We start from the raw sequence: 16,561 nt of genomic DNA, 5'->3' as shown, positions 1-16,561 counted from the left end.
TAAAAAACAATCAGTGCTAAAACTGCTGATTTTAATTTTATACAGCCATCAAATTTCATTATATTTTTATGTGAAACTCTACCCTGCCCCACCTATTGAAGTTCAGTGTCCCCAAAATGAGCTTTGGCCTGCTTCATACTCCACCCCTATAAAGGACATCAAGAATAATTTTAAACTCAATGATATATATTTGCTGAATTACTTCTGGGTATGGTTTAGAAGGTAAAATTATATATGTCCTGGTATGCCACACAAAAGAAATGACAACACTATTTTAAGATTCTAGTGACTTTTCAAGGATCTATTAAAAAGACAGTATTTTTAAACCCTGTGGATTAAAAAAAATATTTCTCCCTATTTTCCAATCCAAAAGATGTTAAAAAATATTGACAATGAACATATACATAGAGACACTCCTTCAATCTCTTTATACATTTTCTTTAGATAGAAGACACACACAGTATGTGTGCGTCATTCTTTTTAAGCTAATATATTTCTGCTATGTTTAATTATACCAGCCAAAAGCATTTAATTACATTGAATAATTGGGAATATTTTGAAAACTCAATTTTTAAAAATATATCTGGGGCAATAGACAAGACTCTGAAGAGATCTTAAAAATAAAAATGATAACAATGCAAAACTGTCCCATTCTCTGGCAGTACATAGAGACAGAGACCAAACAATTTGATAGCCGACAGTTCAGGGATTTTGTGCATGGTTTAGAAGATGGCTATCTTTTTCAGATAGAATGGTAAGTACCAAGTTGAGTAAATGCTTGGTGGATGTATCTAAACAAAATAATAGAAAGTCTCTTTTGAGGGGAAGCATCTTATATATCATTGAGGAATTTCTTCAGTATGAACAGCCTACTCAGAGATAAGTGCATTTTTTAAAGTAAATTTTCCTATAATGCAAAATATCTCTTCTTTAGGATATTGTGGGATAGGTTTTCTCAATGCCTATATGCTTAAAATTAAGCCCATAGTCTTTGCTTTCTTTAAGTCACTGACTGAGTTAACAATTATAGAACTCAGGATCATAGATTCAGAGGCACTCCTGCTAGCTCAACTGGTGAAGAGCTGCCTGCCAATGCAGGAGACACAAGAGATGCAGGTTAGATCCCTGGGTCAGGAAGATCCCCTGGAGGAGGGCATGGCAATCCACTCTAGCATTCTTGCCTGGAAAATTCCATGGACAGAGGAGCCTGGCAGGCTACAGTCCATGGGTCACATAGAGTTGGACACGACTGAGTGCATGCGCACAGATGATAGATTCATATTTGTTAATTGTACAGCTGCTCAAATTTTCCTATCTTATGAGATTATCTACTAGCATAAAAATGATAAGCAGTTATCTTCTCCAAATATCAATAGACTGGTAGATATAATTAGAAAATAATACTAAATAGAAATGCTAATCCATCTCAAGAACAGTTTTCTGGATTACAGACTATTTCAGTTTGGTTTCAATCTACAAATTTTCTCAAGGTAGAAAAAAGATTTACAAAGCTAGATTTTGAAATTTAATCTATTGTAAGGTTTTGTAAAGTGTGTTATACTAAATAACAAACTAGCTACATACTCTGTAAAAGTGATTCTTGGTAAAAAAAAAGAAAAGAAAAATGAAATACCAGAGTCTCTCTTAGGGCTTCCCTGATAGCTCAGCTGGTAAAGAATCTGTCTGCAATGCAGGAGACTCTGGTTCAATTTCTGGGTCAGGAAGTTCCCCTGGAGAAGGGATAGGCTACCCACTCCTATAGTCTGATAGTCCATGGGGTCGCAAAACTCGAAACCGGCTGAGTGACTTTCACTTCACATAGTCTCTCTTTGGGATCTGTCATGTACAGAAGAATGTTAAAGGATCTGAAAAATTTTTGAGCAAAGATTATTTGATTATCTTTATTTTTTTTATTTTTATTTTTTTAATTTTATTTTATTTTTAAACTTTACAAAATTGTATTAGTTTTGTCAAATATCGAAATGAATCCGCCACAGGTATACAGGTGTTCCCCATCCTGAACCCTCCTCCCTCCTCCCTCCCCATACCATCCCTCTGGGTCGTCCCAGTGCACCAGCCCCAAGCATCCAGTATCGTGACTATCTTTAACTACAGTATTTCTCTCACATGGAGACCATATCCTAATGAATGAGTTTCCCATGGAATATAATTCTGGAAATGCAAGAATTCATAAATTAATATGAATTCAGTCTTATAAAATGATGACATTCAGGTCTTTGGTAAATACTAAATTTACTAATCAATCTACTTAACAATATATTTTCTCCATCTAGCAGTTCTCATTTTATTAATTCTTTTCACTCTCTAGTTTCAGAATATACTTAACATTTCTATTTTTACATTCTAGTAGGATATTTAATTTATTTACTGTTACTGCCAATAATTTCTTTAAATTTGAAAGGGAAATCCTTCTAACAAGTGATTGAGCTTCTACTAACCTGTAACAGCCCACTTAGTTTAGCTGTATTAAAACCAGCGATCTATACATATATTCATTTGAATTCTGGAACATTTTATAAGTTGATTGAGTTGGGGTGGGGTATATGAAGCACTGCATCAGTCCACCTATGTAAGAATCCATAGTCAAAAGGTTCTATTCTAGCCACTGGGTAACAAGAACTCCCTATTCTTCAATTTTTGGATCTCTGTTTTCTTTTTTTTTTTTTTTTTGGTTCCTTTTCTTTTAATGTAGTAACTCTAGACTGTAGAGATGCATGATTAAAAATGTGGTATCATCTAGTAATTTGTTTTAGGATACTCTTGATTGCTCTGATCAAGTTTTAAGTTTCCTTCATTGATTCCTAAGTTTTCCTTCAGTGAAATGTCTTATGTAATTATTCATAATTTCCTACAAATGGTGGTAAGTCACACCTACCAGTGTCAGTGTTAATTGGAGTGACAAGCTTCTATGTGGAAAGCTGAAGGCACATCATCAGGCCAAGGACCTATGAGATCTGGGAACAGGCAATTCGTCTAAGACTCCACTGTAACAAACAGCAAGAAATACAAGAATGTTTTTCCAGGGACATGTGAAATGGTGCAAACCACCAAGCTACTTATTTATACTGACTGCGGACCAATCTGGATAAAGTGCCTGTTATGAATTGCTTTGACTTAATAATTATGCAGTATGAGACTACTTTAAGGTCATATATCTTGATTACCCAAAGAGCATTACTTAGAATACTGGCAAGATTTACATGATAATTTAAGTCTCTTTTTGAACTTCTTTTAAAAAATTAGATAGGTAATGACACAGGAAATGGCACACTTATTTTCCCATAGCTATTACCGAGTCCTAGGACAATATAATACACCAGGTGGATTTTAATGGTATTTGAAGCATATGTATTAAGAAAATTATTCTGACTAAAAATAATCCAGATATAGTCAAGTCTTTCACAGCTACAGAAATAAATTATCAAGCAATCAATATGATTTGAGTTTTAGTTACAACGCTTCTCAAAGAAAATGCAAAAAAATCATCATAAAATGCCATTTTGAGACTGCTTTAGAAAATCTTTACTATGAGAATGATCTCAAAATAAGAAGAATTCCTATTAACGTAAATGTTATTTTCTAAAATATGTATTTATTTGGTTGCTCCAGTCTTAATTGTGGCATGTGGAATCTTTAGTTGTAGCAAGTGGGATCTAGTTCCCTGATCAGGAATCAAACCTGGGCCCCCCTGCATTGGCGATGTGGAGTCTTAGCCCCTGGACCACCAGGGAAGTCCCAACTTAAATGTTATTTTTATAGTTAGAAAGCAGGTATTGGTTTGATGTAATTCCCCTATTCATTAGAAAAAATGACCCTCGTTTTTAGATTCTTCTTCTATTCAAATGAATATTCTGAATACGACTGTGGCTTCCTTTTGCAGGTAAGTTCAAAATACCTCACCATATGCAAGCTTAAATATTTTCTGCTTCTAAACAAAGCTATACCGTATTACCTATATAATTAAATCACTCAGAATGATTTATTGTGCTTCCACTGCATTATTTTCTATTATATAATTACAAAAGACTCACAATCTCTTACCCAAAACTCTATTAATCATGTCATAATCTGGAATGTGGCCAAATCTAGTCACCTTCTGGAATTTTAAAGGGTTATATTAAGTTTAAATTGTACAGTATGTATGGAATCCAAGAAAAAGCCACAATTATGTGCAATTCCAAGGTGTTGTGTTTGGTCTTTAAAGTTCACTTGAATAAGTATAAATCATTTCTTAATACTGCACAGAAAAATTTACTCTATAGAAGCTTGATGAAGGACCAAACTGTGTATAGAAAGTAGATAAAATAATACTCTTTTATTTGCTCCTCTATTGGCCTCCAATAATGAAAACAAGAAGCTTCAGAATTTTAAGTAAAGGCAGAAAGATCAAATTCAGCCAGAAAATATGGCATTTCATTAAGCATAAGAGACTACATTATTTTTTTTCAAGTCAGTGTTCTATGAGTAAATACAGATTTATAATGCCAGAAAACAGATGGGTCATGTTTTGCTTTCCCAGGAAAGACCCTAAGGCCGAATATATATCAGAATGTGGCATATGATTATTTCAACAGTTAACTCAAGCCAGAGCAAAGCAACCAGATTGTTTTTGCCTTATTTTTGCCAACTTTCTAGTCTTGATGAAATAAACATTAGCAATGTTTAATAAAGGCCGTATTACATCTACTTCAAAATCAGAGCTAACAATTATATGATAGGAAATTTTTCTTTGGGTATACCTGGATCTATAATTTTTTTCCTCTCAGCTGAGAGCAATTTTTCCCACTGTGTACACAAAATCATCAAATCGTAAATGCTAGAAATTATATAGGCTGATACAAATGCTGTGAACACAGTTTGAGGCATAAGCCATATTCTTAGTAACCCTCCATTTAGCCAATATTACCTTGGCTCAACAGTGGTCAGTGGCTTTTAGACTGGAAAAATCTGAGAACATATACATATTTTACTGAATTGCTAATGATTCATCAATATTATTGAGGGAGAAGCAGGATTTCAGAGCTTAGACCTTACGGAGAGTCCACTGAATCAACCTGATTAAAGCCAACCCAGGATTTAATTTTAAGTCCATTTAGGTTTATCAAGTGTTTAAAAATATTAGTAGAATTTGAGTGAAACTGACAGATTAACTGACTTCAGAGGACCACAGAGATTGACCCATAATTGCACACATCTTGTTGTTATTCCGATTCCAGGAACATAGCTGATAAAAATAAGAGATCTATGTGCTTCCTCTGTCCATGAATGCTTTAATCACCGAAACTTAATAATCACAGCACCATTCTTTTTCTTGGTAATTATTTTGGGATGGTCTTCATTTGAACATGAAAGTGATACATTAAGGGTAAAACAAGAGGGTTGAAATCAATAAAGCTCGCATGGAGCCACTGGCTTTAATTTGTGCATGCTGTTTGAAACTGTTATGTTGAGACTAAAAAAAAAGACAGAAAGAAAACAGCTTCAAGGGAAAGAACAGACATTCATAAAAAGGGTAGAAAACACAGTATAACTGGATCTTTTACATAAGAAACAAACTGCAACAAACAAAGGTTAAAAGTCACTGAGTAAAAATGAGTATTTATTAGATCTATCCATTACTTTCTTTACTCAAAAAGGCTATGCTAGCTAGGTAGCAATGGAGTAACGTAACAAAGATTAATTTAAACTAATTCAATACAAGCCTATTTAAAAACTGTTGTTTAGTTGCTAAGTCATGTCTGACTCTTGCCACCCCATGGACTGCAGCACGCCAGGCTCCTCTGTCTGTGGCATTCTTCCGGCTAGAATACTGGACTGGGTTGCCATTTCCTCCTCCAGGGGATCTTCCCTACCAGGGATGGAAACCCCATTTCCTGCAGTGGCAGGCAGGTTCTTTACCACTGAGCAACCAGGGAAGTCCTACGTACATGTAAACGGTGGTAAAATTGAAAAAAAAGTTTTTTCAGGCTTAGCACAAATCAATGTTTTTTATGATCTCCCCCGTTAATTTTGATTTTGCTTAAGATTTGACCAGAGGCCACAAAACAGGCACATTTATTAATCAATTGCAATAGTATTTGTCATGTAAATAAGATTTGCTAGCCTTATTTCCATATGCAGCAATGTGGGAGCTTAGTGTTCTGGGTCACAAATTATATCTGGACCTTCTATTTATTGTAATAATTTTGCTTTTTATAGTTAACTAGGGATTAACATTTATCACTTAGAATATTTCTATTAATGAAGTTGGAAGAATATTGCTCATTTATTCCAGTCATTTTAAAACTTTTTTTTAGAGCAGAATTATTTCATTTTGGGAAAACATCTAGAATTTCGCTAGCCAAAATAAACAAACGCAGTTTCTACAACTGATCAATAGGTGATCCTCCTCACACTCCCGCAAGGAGTACATTCATTTCCTCAGCCTAGTTTAAGCTTTCAGTGTCAAATGAGGTGTTAATATAAAAATGGATCAAAAATAACAGTGTTATCTATTTTCCTTATTTCACTCTTAAGGAATTAGACACAGAAGCAGTCAATGAGGGAGTCCTAACTGTACCTCATGTTCTTGACTTGCAAGCCATATCTTTCCCCATCACTCTATTTGTCTCTTAGAAGTGGGAACTCTAAAGCCTGAACATGAAATAAATTATTTATGGTCAATTTAGAATTCTCTTTTGTCTAAAGGTTGCTTACTCTGAAGTGTGAAGTTTCCTTATATGGTTCACCAGCTAAAAGCTGCATGGATTGGGTTATTTCCTAATTCTGTAGTCAGGGACTGATTTACATTGTTGACAAATGTACCTTGTAGAGTCCCAATCTTCAAAGATGTGGAAACAGTACAGTTCAGTGAGAATTCATATGCAAAGTTAATATACAAACTTTCATTGGAGAATAAAGGCAGGAAAAATCATAAGAAAATAGATTTTAAATGTCATGGATTTCTTTTTGAGTAATAATGAGGAGGCTGACTAACCAAAGAAAGTTGTACAATGAGAATATTTCTTTCAGAATATCCTTCAGGTTTATTCATGAACAGCTATCACTTGCCCCTCCATGCCATGGCAGGCACCATTTTTTTTTTATTTGTAATACAACAGGAAATTTATAAGAGTAGATTTATTATGTCTATTGTAAGCCTTAGAACATTAGATTCCATGATAACAGGTTCAATATAGCAAGGCACAAGGGATCATCTGACTAAAACTTCTAAAAGTTAGTATTTGATGGCTATTTTCACTCAGATATGATCAGAATTGTATCTAAAAACATGGGATTTATTAATACTTTTAGAGTGACTATCTGAGCTATTTTCTACAACCCATGAAGTTCTACTTAATTCATAAATTTTAAATATTACCATTAACATGAATAAACTCACTGTTCACCTGTGAACAAAATTGTGTTTACCTGATTTGAATAAAGGACTTCAGGAATTCTGCTCCTTTCAATTTCTTCTATGTACAATCCAAAATAATGGTGGGGAAAACAATACCCTTTACATATTAAGATGGGAATTCTCTTTGGTCCTGTCATTATCTACCTTACTTTTATTTCAAAGGAACTTATCTGGTAGTATTCCACTCACTAGACAAGTTTTATACAAAAAATATTCTGAGCAAAATCAGTATCAAAAATACAAGCAGCAAGACAATAATAATATATAATACTTGTCGAGAGCTTCCTTTGTGTCCAAAATGGTGTTCAGTACTTTACACATTTCTATCTTACTGATACTTATTATTTAGAACAGTTTTATAGAGTTATTATCATAGACAGAAAAACAGGATTTGGACCTTAGTATTTAGGAGAAGGCGATGGCACCCCACCCCAGTACTCTTGCCTGAAAAATCCCATGGATGGAGGAGCCTGGTAGGCTGCAGTCCATGGGGTTGCGAAGAGTCGGACATGACTGAGCGACTTCACTTTCACTTTTCACTTTCATGCTTTGGAGAAGGAAATGGCAACCCACTCCAGTGTTCTTGCCTGGAAAATCCCAGGGATGGGGGAGCCTGGTGGGCTGCCGTCTATGGGGTCACACAGAGTCGGACACGACTGAAGCGACTTAGCAGCATTTAATACTCTTGGCTCAGTGGTAAAGAATCCACCTGCTAATGCAGGACATGTGGGCTCTATCCCTGGGTCGGGAAGATACCCTGGAGGAGGAAATGGCAACTCACTCCAGTATTCTTTCCTGGAAAACCTCATGGACAGAGGAGCCCGGGGGCTATAGTCCAATGGGTCGCAAAGAGCCAGACATGATTTTGCAATTACACACATACGTATGTAATACTCTACCTTAGCTTTATCTTCTATGCCTCCTGTACTTCAGACTGTGTGGTTATAGTACTCAGGGCAATGCTGACATTACGGAAACTTAATACTGAGAATGTACAGAAAGGTTCTCACCTTAGACCAGTCACCCATCCGCCACACGTAGCATTTGGAGTAATCCTCACAGTCTTCAGCCTCCCTGGGTCGGGTGGAGAGGACACATTTCTTTCTAGGGTTAGTACACCTCACAGTCCGATGACGTACACCCTTGCCACACTTGACCGAACACTGGAAAATAACGTCAGAGACTGTGGATAAAGCTGGTGATTAGAAGATATAGACTTGATGATCAAATTACATTAGGAACTGGTTCTTATCTCTCATACACCTATCACCTACACAAAGGCCAGAATGAAGGCTATGCCCTAGCATCAGAGGCCAGACAGTGCTTCAGGCACAGTGCTAGAAATGAATGGGTTTCAGGAACACAGGACCATTACTACGGAGAGTTCTGTAACACAGTGATTGCTTATGAAAGACAGATAAATGTGGTCAAAGTGTAAAACACTAACCTAATAACTGACATCAAATTATCATATATAATTATGCAATTATTTTTGGTGAAGACTTAGTTTGTGTTAGCCTTAAGAAGTGCTTGTAAAAAAATGACAATTTCTAAGAGGATATAAAGTTAAAACAGAGAATATGTAGCAAAAACAAAAGTTTCTTTATATAATTATATACTTCTAGAAATCATCATTCTAAATGGTTGTTTGGATTGAAAATATAATTCAGTTCAAAAAGTTCAGTTCATCTCATGAATAACTGATGCTTGATTAATGATGTGATATAACAGGTTTGAGGCCTGTAGGATATAACTGACCTTCTCTTTTACATTTATGCTCCCCATTAAGGAACATGTATAAAGCTTCCCAGTCTTACAAGAGTGTGCAGCACTGATTATCTGGACACAGGAACCAAAATGCCATTGGGTATGACAGCTGAGAGGGAGGAAGGGACGAGAGACATGGCAAAACTTGAAAACTCCAATTTATATTTATATCTGGAAAAGTTCCAAAGAAAGAGCTACAGCGATACAGTTAGCAAGGATGTAGCAGCAGATTTCAGCAGTTGTTTTTCTAAAAACTGAAGCATAGAACTCATAAGATTTTAAATATAATACATTTGGCACAAATGAGTCATTGTCTCATAATTTTTAGTTTACATTTGAATGTCTTGAGCTTTAAGGCAGACTAAATGCGTGATTTGGTATTTTAATATTTACATAAAATTTTTTTTTTTCCAATGGGGCTTCCCTGGTGACTCACTGGTAAATAATCTGCCTGCAAGCAGAAGCCGCAGGAGATGAGGGTTTGATCCCTGGGTCAGAAAGATCCCCTGGAGAAGGGAATGGCAACCCACTCCAGTATTCTTGCCTGGAGACTCCCATGGACAGAGGAGCCTCACGGGCTACAGTCCATGGGGTTGCAAAGAATCGGACATGACTGAAGTGACTTAGCACATTTTTTCCAATGGAAACTAATTCTGTTCTATAAATTCAATTTTTATATTAAATAAAAACAAGAGACATTTTTAAAATTGGTATATTACTTTGAGACATATTACTTCTCCCATCTGGTGCCAAAAATCTGTATGTTAGAACATTTCTGACCTAATCCCTCTTGAAGACTTTGCAGAAGTGTTACACTTAAGCTGAAGGTAGGGTATTTCTGTTTCTCTGATGTTCATGTGAATCATTTCTCCAGACTGAACTGATCCATTTTGATGTAAAACTGATATACATCATACATGATGAAGGATCTTTTCAACAAAATCTTTTTTTTTTTTAATGAATGAAGCATTTATTAACCCAGCATAATTTGTTCTAATGCTCCGTGTTGGCAGCCTCCACCTGTCTGGATATTTTGTCCAGACCCTTCTGTCCCTGAGGTGTTCGGTTTGCAACCCCCTTCTTCGTGCTTTTCTACCATTTTCAGCCCCGCCAGGTCTTTGAGGACCTGGAAGGCTATGTTCTTGGAGTCTCTACTGAAAAGGCTCGTAAAGCTCAGAAATAAGACAAGAGAAAGATACGCTATTTGCTAGGGTGTTTTTTTGCGGGGGAGGTTGGGTTAACTGAAGAATATCCCCAAACCTTATTATCTAAGCTACTGTGTCCTCAATTTTCAAACGAATGGCTACTTACTGCAGCTTGGCATTTTCAGTTTGTCATTTTTACATCCCAACTAATATTTTGAAATCAAGCATATGAATGTTTTGGCTATGGATGTGCATGCACATGTGTCTTTGTACATGTATACTTGTATACAAGTGTGAGGGTGTTCGTGTACATGCACCCACAAGCCCACCTAAAGTGCTTTGGAGTGGCTAGTAAATATAAGTAAGGACTGGTGTTAATCATCATGAGAAGACACGTACCATGATAACAAAATAAGCAAACGGTTTGGCATGGGACAAAGCTGTATGCTACGCGTTATAAGCTGGTGGGTACATATGCGGTGTTAGGTAGTGCTGAGGTCAAATCTCAGGTCCAGCACTTAAGTAGGACTTTGAGTAAACTAATTTATCTGAGCCAAAGTACTATAAAATGGTGAAACTTAACTTTTCTGCATTGGTGATTAAATATCAAAAAGTTACTAAATATGAGGTAAAAACAGAAGCCCTGTTCACAAGAAATGACTGTTAAGTGTTAATATCCTTTCTTCTCCTTTCTCTTCTAAATGCTCAGAGATGTACAATGAGTCAATGTGTATTTTCATATGTGCCCTCTATAGAGTATACTTATGGCATAGAAATAAAAAATCTGGATTCTAAAATGTACATAATATATGCTCGTGATTATGTTACAATATTCACAGTATAAAGAGTAAATCGGTGTTTTTCCTACTTTCAAAATTATTTGAAATGAATGTATTCCTTTTATCACCAGAAAAATCAATAAACAGTATTAAAAGTGCCACGCAGAGAGACTGATTTTGATACAACACAACCTTATACAGGCTGAGAGTCAGAAAGGCAGAAGAAAACGGAGAAGCATCAGGGCAGAGACCATACCTCGGACCACACGCCCGCCTCCCACACGGTCATGCAGTCCTGGCCCTCGCAGCGCTGGGCAGAGGCCGGCTTGGGCCCCGTGCAGTCCCTTTCCCGGGCTCTGGTCAAGGTTCCATTGCTCAGCTGTTGGGTACAGGCCACTTGTCTGCTCTGTATCCCTTTTCCACAAGTTCGTGAACAGGGGGTCCATTCTGTCATCATCCATCTAAAAGGAAAGCAAGAGTCAGTGAGACAAACTAAAAGATATCTACTTACTGTATATTTTGACATAGCTAGAATTGGCAGAATGCTATACATTATGTTTATACCACTGTATTTTTTTTTAACTAATATTTGAGTTTTTTCCAATGACACCAAGGCTTTCTATTGCTTTGAATTCTCCATACTTCTTATCTCAGAGCCTTTCTTTTATTAGAATCTCAAAGGACTTATCAGACTCAGGCCCTGTCATCTTGCATGCTTTGCTGGCTACTGCCTGTCCCATCGGAGAAGGCAACGGCACCCCACTCCAGTACTCTTGCTTGGAGAATCCCATGGACGGAAGAGCCTGTAGGCTGCAGTCATGGGGTTGCTGAGTCAGACACGACTGAGTGACTTCCCTTTCACTTTTCACTTTCATGCATTGGAGAAGCAAATGGCAACCCACTCCAGTGTTCTTGCCTGGAGAGTCCCAGGGATGGCGGAGCCTGGTGGGCTGCCGTCTATGGGGTTGCACAGAGTCGGACACGACTGAAGTGACTTAGCAGCAGCAGCAGCCTGTCCCATTGCCATATTGAGGGATCTAACAAGAATAAAACTGCATAACATAAATGAGTTTGTTCTTATTCTCTGCATTTAGAACCTTCACAATAACCCCACCTGTTAAGTTCTACAACTTCTGTGGCCATTTACAGAAAGGGAAACTGAGGCAAGGGGAGGTGTAGTGACTTCCCTAAGGTTACAAAGTTGTGGAGTCAGAAACTGAAATGAGACTGCTGACTGCCTCACAAGGGGGACACGTGCAGGTACTGGCAAATAAAAGAAGCCTGTCTTGGAGAGCCCCACTCACCTGGGGAAGCAATCACTAATGTTTTATGCCCATCACCTGCAACCAGGTTTTTGCGTCTGGGGTGGACCCTCCAGGGAGAGCCAAAGTCGCTTCTTTAGGCTAGCTGCTATCTTGTTACAATGTGATCATTAGCATCAAAGTGACAGGCTACATGCAAAGTGAGCTGATTTTAGAGGTTCTCAGGACTCCAATATTATTCTCAGATTTCACTGATTCTGCCAATTCATATGTATTTTAATACATAGATGAAGATCCTTTTTCCAAGCAATCATTATGGGCAGTGATGCATCTCTATGCCACTTCCATTTCTAATGAACTGGGATCAACTCTAAGGACCACTCATTCAAACACCTCCCCAAATTTATTTCAGGAAGGAGCCAAGGCCTATGACAGAAAAGTGATTCATAAAATTTGGTTTCTGCATGAATTCCTGTCAAAAAAAAAAAAAAAAAAAGCCCTCTGGGCCTTTCAGATTATTTAGATAACCTTATAGTGGGATTTTGGGATTCCCAGGTGGCGCTAGTGGGAAAGAACACCCCTGCCAGTGCAGGAGACATAAGAGATATGGGTTCAGTCCCTGGGTTGGGAAGATCCCCTAGAGGAGGGCAGGGCAACCCACCCCAGTATTCTTGCCTGGAGAATCCCATGGACAGAGGAGCCTGGTGGGCTACAGTCCATAAGTTCACAAAGAGTCCGACAGGACTGAAGCGACTTAGCACACATGCACAGAGGGGGACTTAAATCTCTTACTAAATGATCTACGTAACACTACAGCACAGCACAGGGCAGTCAGAAGCCATGAGCATCAAGCTGGCTTCCTTACTACCCGTGTTCGTGAAACAATACTTAGCAGCTGCTACGGTTCCATGTTTCTCATTTGTTAGTGTTTATTATTATAGTGTCTGACATACAAAAGGCATTGAGTATATAGTATGTTCTATATATACCAGAGTGTATTTATAATTATTCTTATATTTCTCTATGTTTATCTTAGAACATAAACCATATGCTCAACTGACTTCTAGACCTTTCTATTTCACCTTATGGGACTTATTTATGAAGCATCCGCAGCCTAGATCCTTAACATCCAGGTCCAAGACCCTTCCTCCTAGAGTACTTTCTCCATCCATCCCACAAGGACTCTGTTATCCTCTGCCCTCTGTCACCTGGCTTGTGGCAATGCTCCAAAGTTTGAGAAGTCACATGCTCAGGCCACCTAGTTTTTGCATCTGTATAATGGCTCAATCCTAAATGAGTCTATGCTCTTATTTCTAAAACAGAAGAAAACATCACAACAACATTTGCACTCCAATATTGCCTCTAAGAAAGTTCCTGTCTGCTCATCTACCAAGTATGATGTAGACCTACCAGTTTGCTATGGAGTCCCCCAGTGGATTTTTCCTAAAGTGAATATTTATCTTCCAAGTTTATTTCAGTTTCTGCTTCATCTTTCCCAACAAGAATACCTAGGCTATAAGAACAATATGAACCCATCTATGTGTCTTGCCCCTAAACTAGGGAACCAACCATGGAACTACAGAAGACAGTACTGAAAAGAGAAGTATTTACAATTTCATGAAATCTCAAATTTTTTAAATAAAATAAGTTTTAGAGACCCATAGTGCAATGATAAAAAGTCACTTTTTTTCATTCCTTGGAAAACTGCTGAAAAATACGAACAAAAATATGTAACACATTGTGTAGTGAAGGAAAACATTTTGTATCTTAGAATTCATCTAACTGGAATTATCTCATTTTCTTATGTGCAAGACTACTGCTTACACAGCTAGTGTATCAGTGTATTTTCTAATATGGTACACAAGATTACATCAGGCCATTTGGTGACTTTTTCAATAAATGTCAATAGTAATTAGAATGTTTCTCAGCACAGTGGGGGAAAGAAAGCAAGAGGAATCAAAGTTGTGCTATGGCAATAAGTCTTGGCAAGTTTTCCTGTGATGAGTCCTCATAATTGCTGCGTCCATTTCTTGCTTTTCAATATTTTGGTTAACCTCACTGACATTGCTTCCTGGTGGTTTAAAATATACCACCTCCTTTTCCAAGGGAAAGTAGACAATAATCTCTAACAAAAAGAGAGATTCCAGTCACCAGCTGAAAAAATTTTTCACTCAGAAATGTACTGGCCTTTTAAAACCATTCATTTTACCAAGTCATTATCAAGGCATTTTCCCCCAAGATAGCTGAGGTCAGTGAATGAACAATAACTGGCCTGTACTGTACACTCCGATTCTTCACAGACCCAGTATGGAAGTGACAAAATGCTCTAGAGTCCTCAAATCCAGCTCATTCAATGTTCCCGACAGACCAGAAAAAGCCACTGCTCTTTGACCCAGATGGGAAAGCTATATGGTATATAAAACAAATGCTGTTTTGAAACATTTTAATAAATTATTTAACACAAGGTAAATTAGCATTTGATGTCTATTAAAAGGGATAAAAACAAAAAAGATAATTCTTAGGAATAGTAATAATAACAACATAAAATCCAAGTTCTTTAGCTGACAAGGCAAAAGCTAAAAATTCAGCTTCTGTATCTATCTGCTTAGCACCGAATGAAAAAGAACCAAGGACCTGACTCTAGGCAACAATATTTCCCTAGGTCACCCTTTCTGTTGATTAGTACTCTGCCTTACAAAAACACTTAATTGGTTCACCCACAGAGTTAGTTATAAAAGAATATAGTCTGGCTAGAGCAAAGGGACTGTTAAACATTAGTCAAAGTACTTTAGTATACTTTTTTCATTTGGATATTCTTTTACATATTAATATTCTATTCTTTAGGAGCATATTTTTCCCTGTCAGGGAGGAGGGTAGGACTGTTAGAGCATGAATGCAAAGGAAAGAAAAAGTAGTAATCAGCTTCTGATACCTTAAATATACTGAGTCTACAGAAAAGCAAGTCTTGAAATTTCAGCTTTGTAGAGGAAGACAAGATTATCCAAATTCTTTTAAGCTCTCATTAACATAGCATGAGCCAGATATGGAGAGTTTTGCAATAAGCCAGAAACAGAGGGAGCTCGGATGCAGTGCTACATCTGATGGGGGAAGGTGGAGAGGAAAAGAGAAACCAGAAGAACTGAGCATTAGCCTGTGTGACACTAATTCCCAGAGAGATTACTGAAGACAGAAAAAGCCTAAATATAGTTAATTGGCAGCTCTCCTGCTCCTTCTCCTTTAGCTCCCCATACATTGTGGTGGAAGGTCACGAGGAAGCTTATCTTAGAGAGCGCCCCAAAGCTACGAGTTCTCTGAATATCCGAGATGTATACATTCACTGTGACTCCACTGTAGAAACTACTGGGACAGGAGAGCAATCGTTTGACTCCCTAAGAACTCATGCATACACCCTAACTCACTGAGCTTCAACAAATCTCTGAGTGTCAGGATAGAATAAAAGTCTCTGTCTCCAGATTCCAGAGAAATCAACCCAGCCTCAGACTCTTTTTGTCACTCTATCCTTCAAAGCTGTGAGGATGAATGACATGGAGCTGAGTCCCACTCAAGCCCAACATCAATTTTTATATGAGAGCACAGTGATTTTTCAGGAGCCCTGTGCCAGAAACCATTCTGCACAGCCTTGCTCCAAAATCATGCTTAGGTTCCATTCACCCATCTCTGATGGTTACTAAGGGGTATCCTTCCTTCTACATCACTTTAAGCTGCTCAGCATGGCTGTTCTATCCCCTACTCATGGGTTTCTTGCCTGCCCTGTTGCTTATTACTCACTGAGAAAGTCACAGGGGACCAAAGGAACCAATTTTCTAATAGCTAGGACCCAGGTCAGGAATCTGGTGATCAGAGATCAAGAATCAGTTTGTCTCTGGGGCAAAGAAGTAGAATCTAAACTTGGGGGCCAGAAGGACCAAATGCTCTCATTGTTGTGTCAGGGACTGGGTCCTGGTCAGTCCCACTTTAGTTTATATCATCACTGGCATGTCCTAACATATCATTTTGGAGAATTTGGGAATGAGTAGTTGAATTCAGCCAAATAGTTAGATTTCTGAAGAGGTGATCAACAGGTTACCAAATAATTTTAACTACTCCTTCCTTATTAAGTTAGAGGAGTTGTTTTCACACTGTGAACAATAGATAAAGTAGACATCAATCCTAGCCTTGCTTCTCCAA

General features: G+C 37.6%; 1 protein-coding gene across 1 annotated transcript in view; it reads right to left on the bottom strand.

Moving 5' to 3' along the window:
- The window catches only part of ADAMTS19 (ADAM metallopeptidase with thrombospondin type 1 motif 19), a 275,937-nt gene that overhangs the window by 21,966 nt on the left and 237,410 nt on the right, over positions 1–16,561 (bottom strand). The window contains exons 20-21 of the mRNA XM_006060222.4: positions 11,368–11,572; positions 8,431–8,583 (exon numbers count right to left, since the gene is read on the bottom strand). Coding sequence (XP_006060284.3) covers positions 8,431–8,583; positions 11,368–11,572 — 358 coding nt within the window. The remainder of the gene's footprint in view (positions 1–8,430; positions 8,584–11,367; positions 11,573–16,561) is intronic.

The sequence above is a fragment of the Bubalus bubalis genome, chromosome 9 (assembly GCF_019923935.1).
Source record: "Bubalus bubalis isolate 160015118507 breed Murrah chromosome 9, NDDB_SH_1, whole genome shotgun sequence".
Classification (NCBI taxonomy): domain Eukaryota; kingdom Metazoa; phylum Chordata; class Mammalia; order Artiodactyla; family Bovidae; genus Bubalus; species Bubalus bubalis.
The sequence above is the reverse complement of the archived record's forward strand: the minus strand, read 5'-3'. Positions and strand labels throughout refer to the sequence as shown.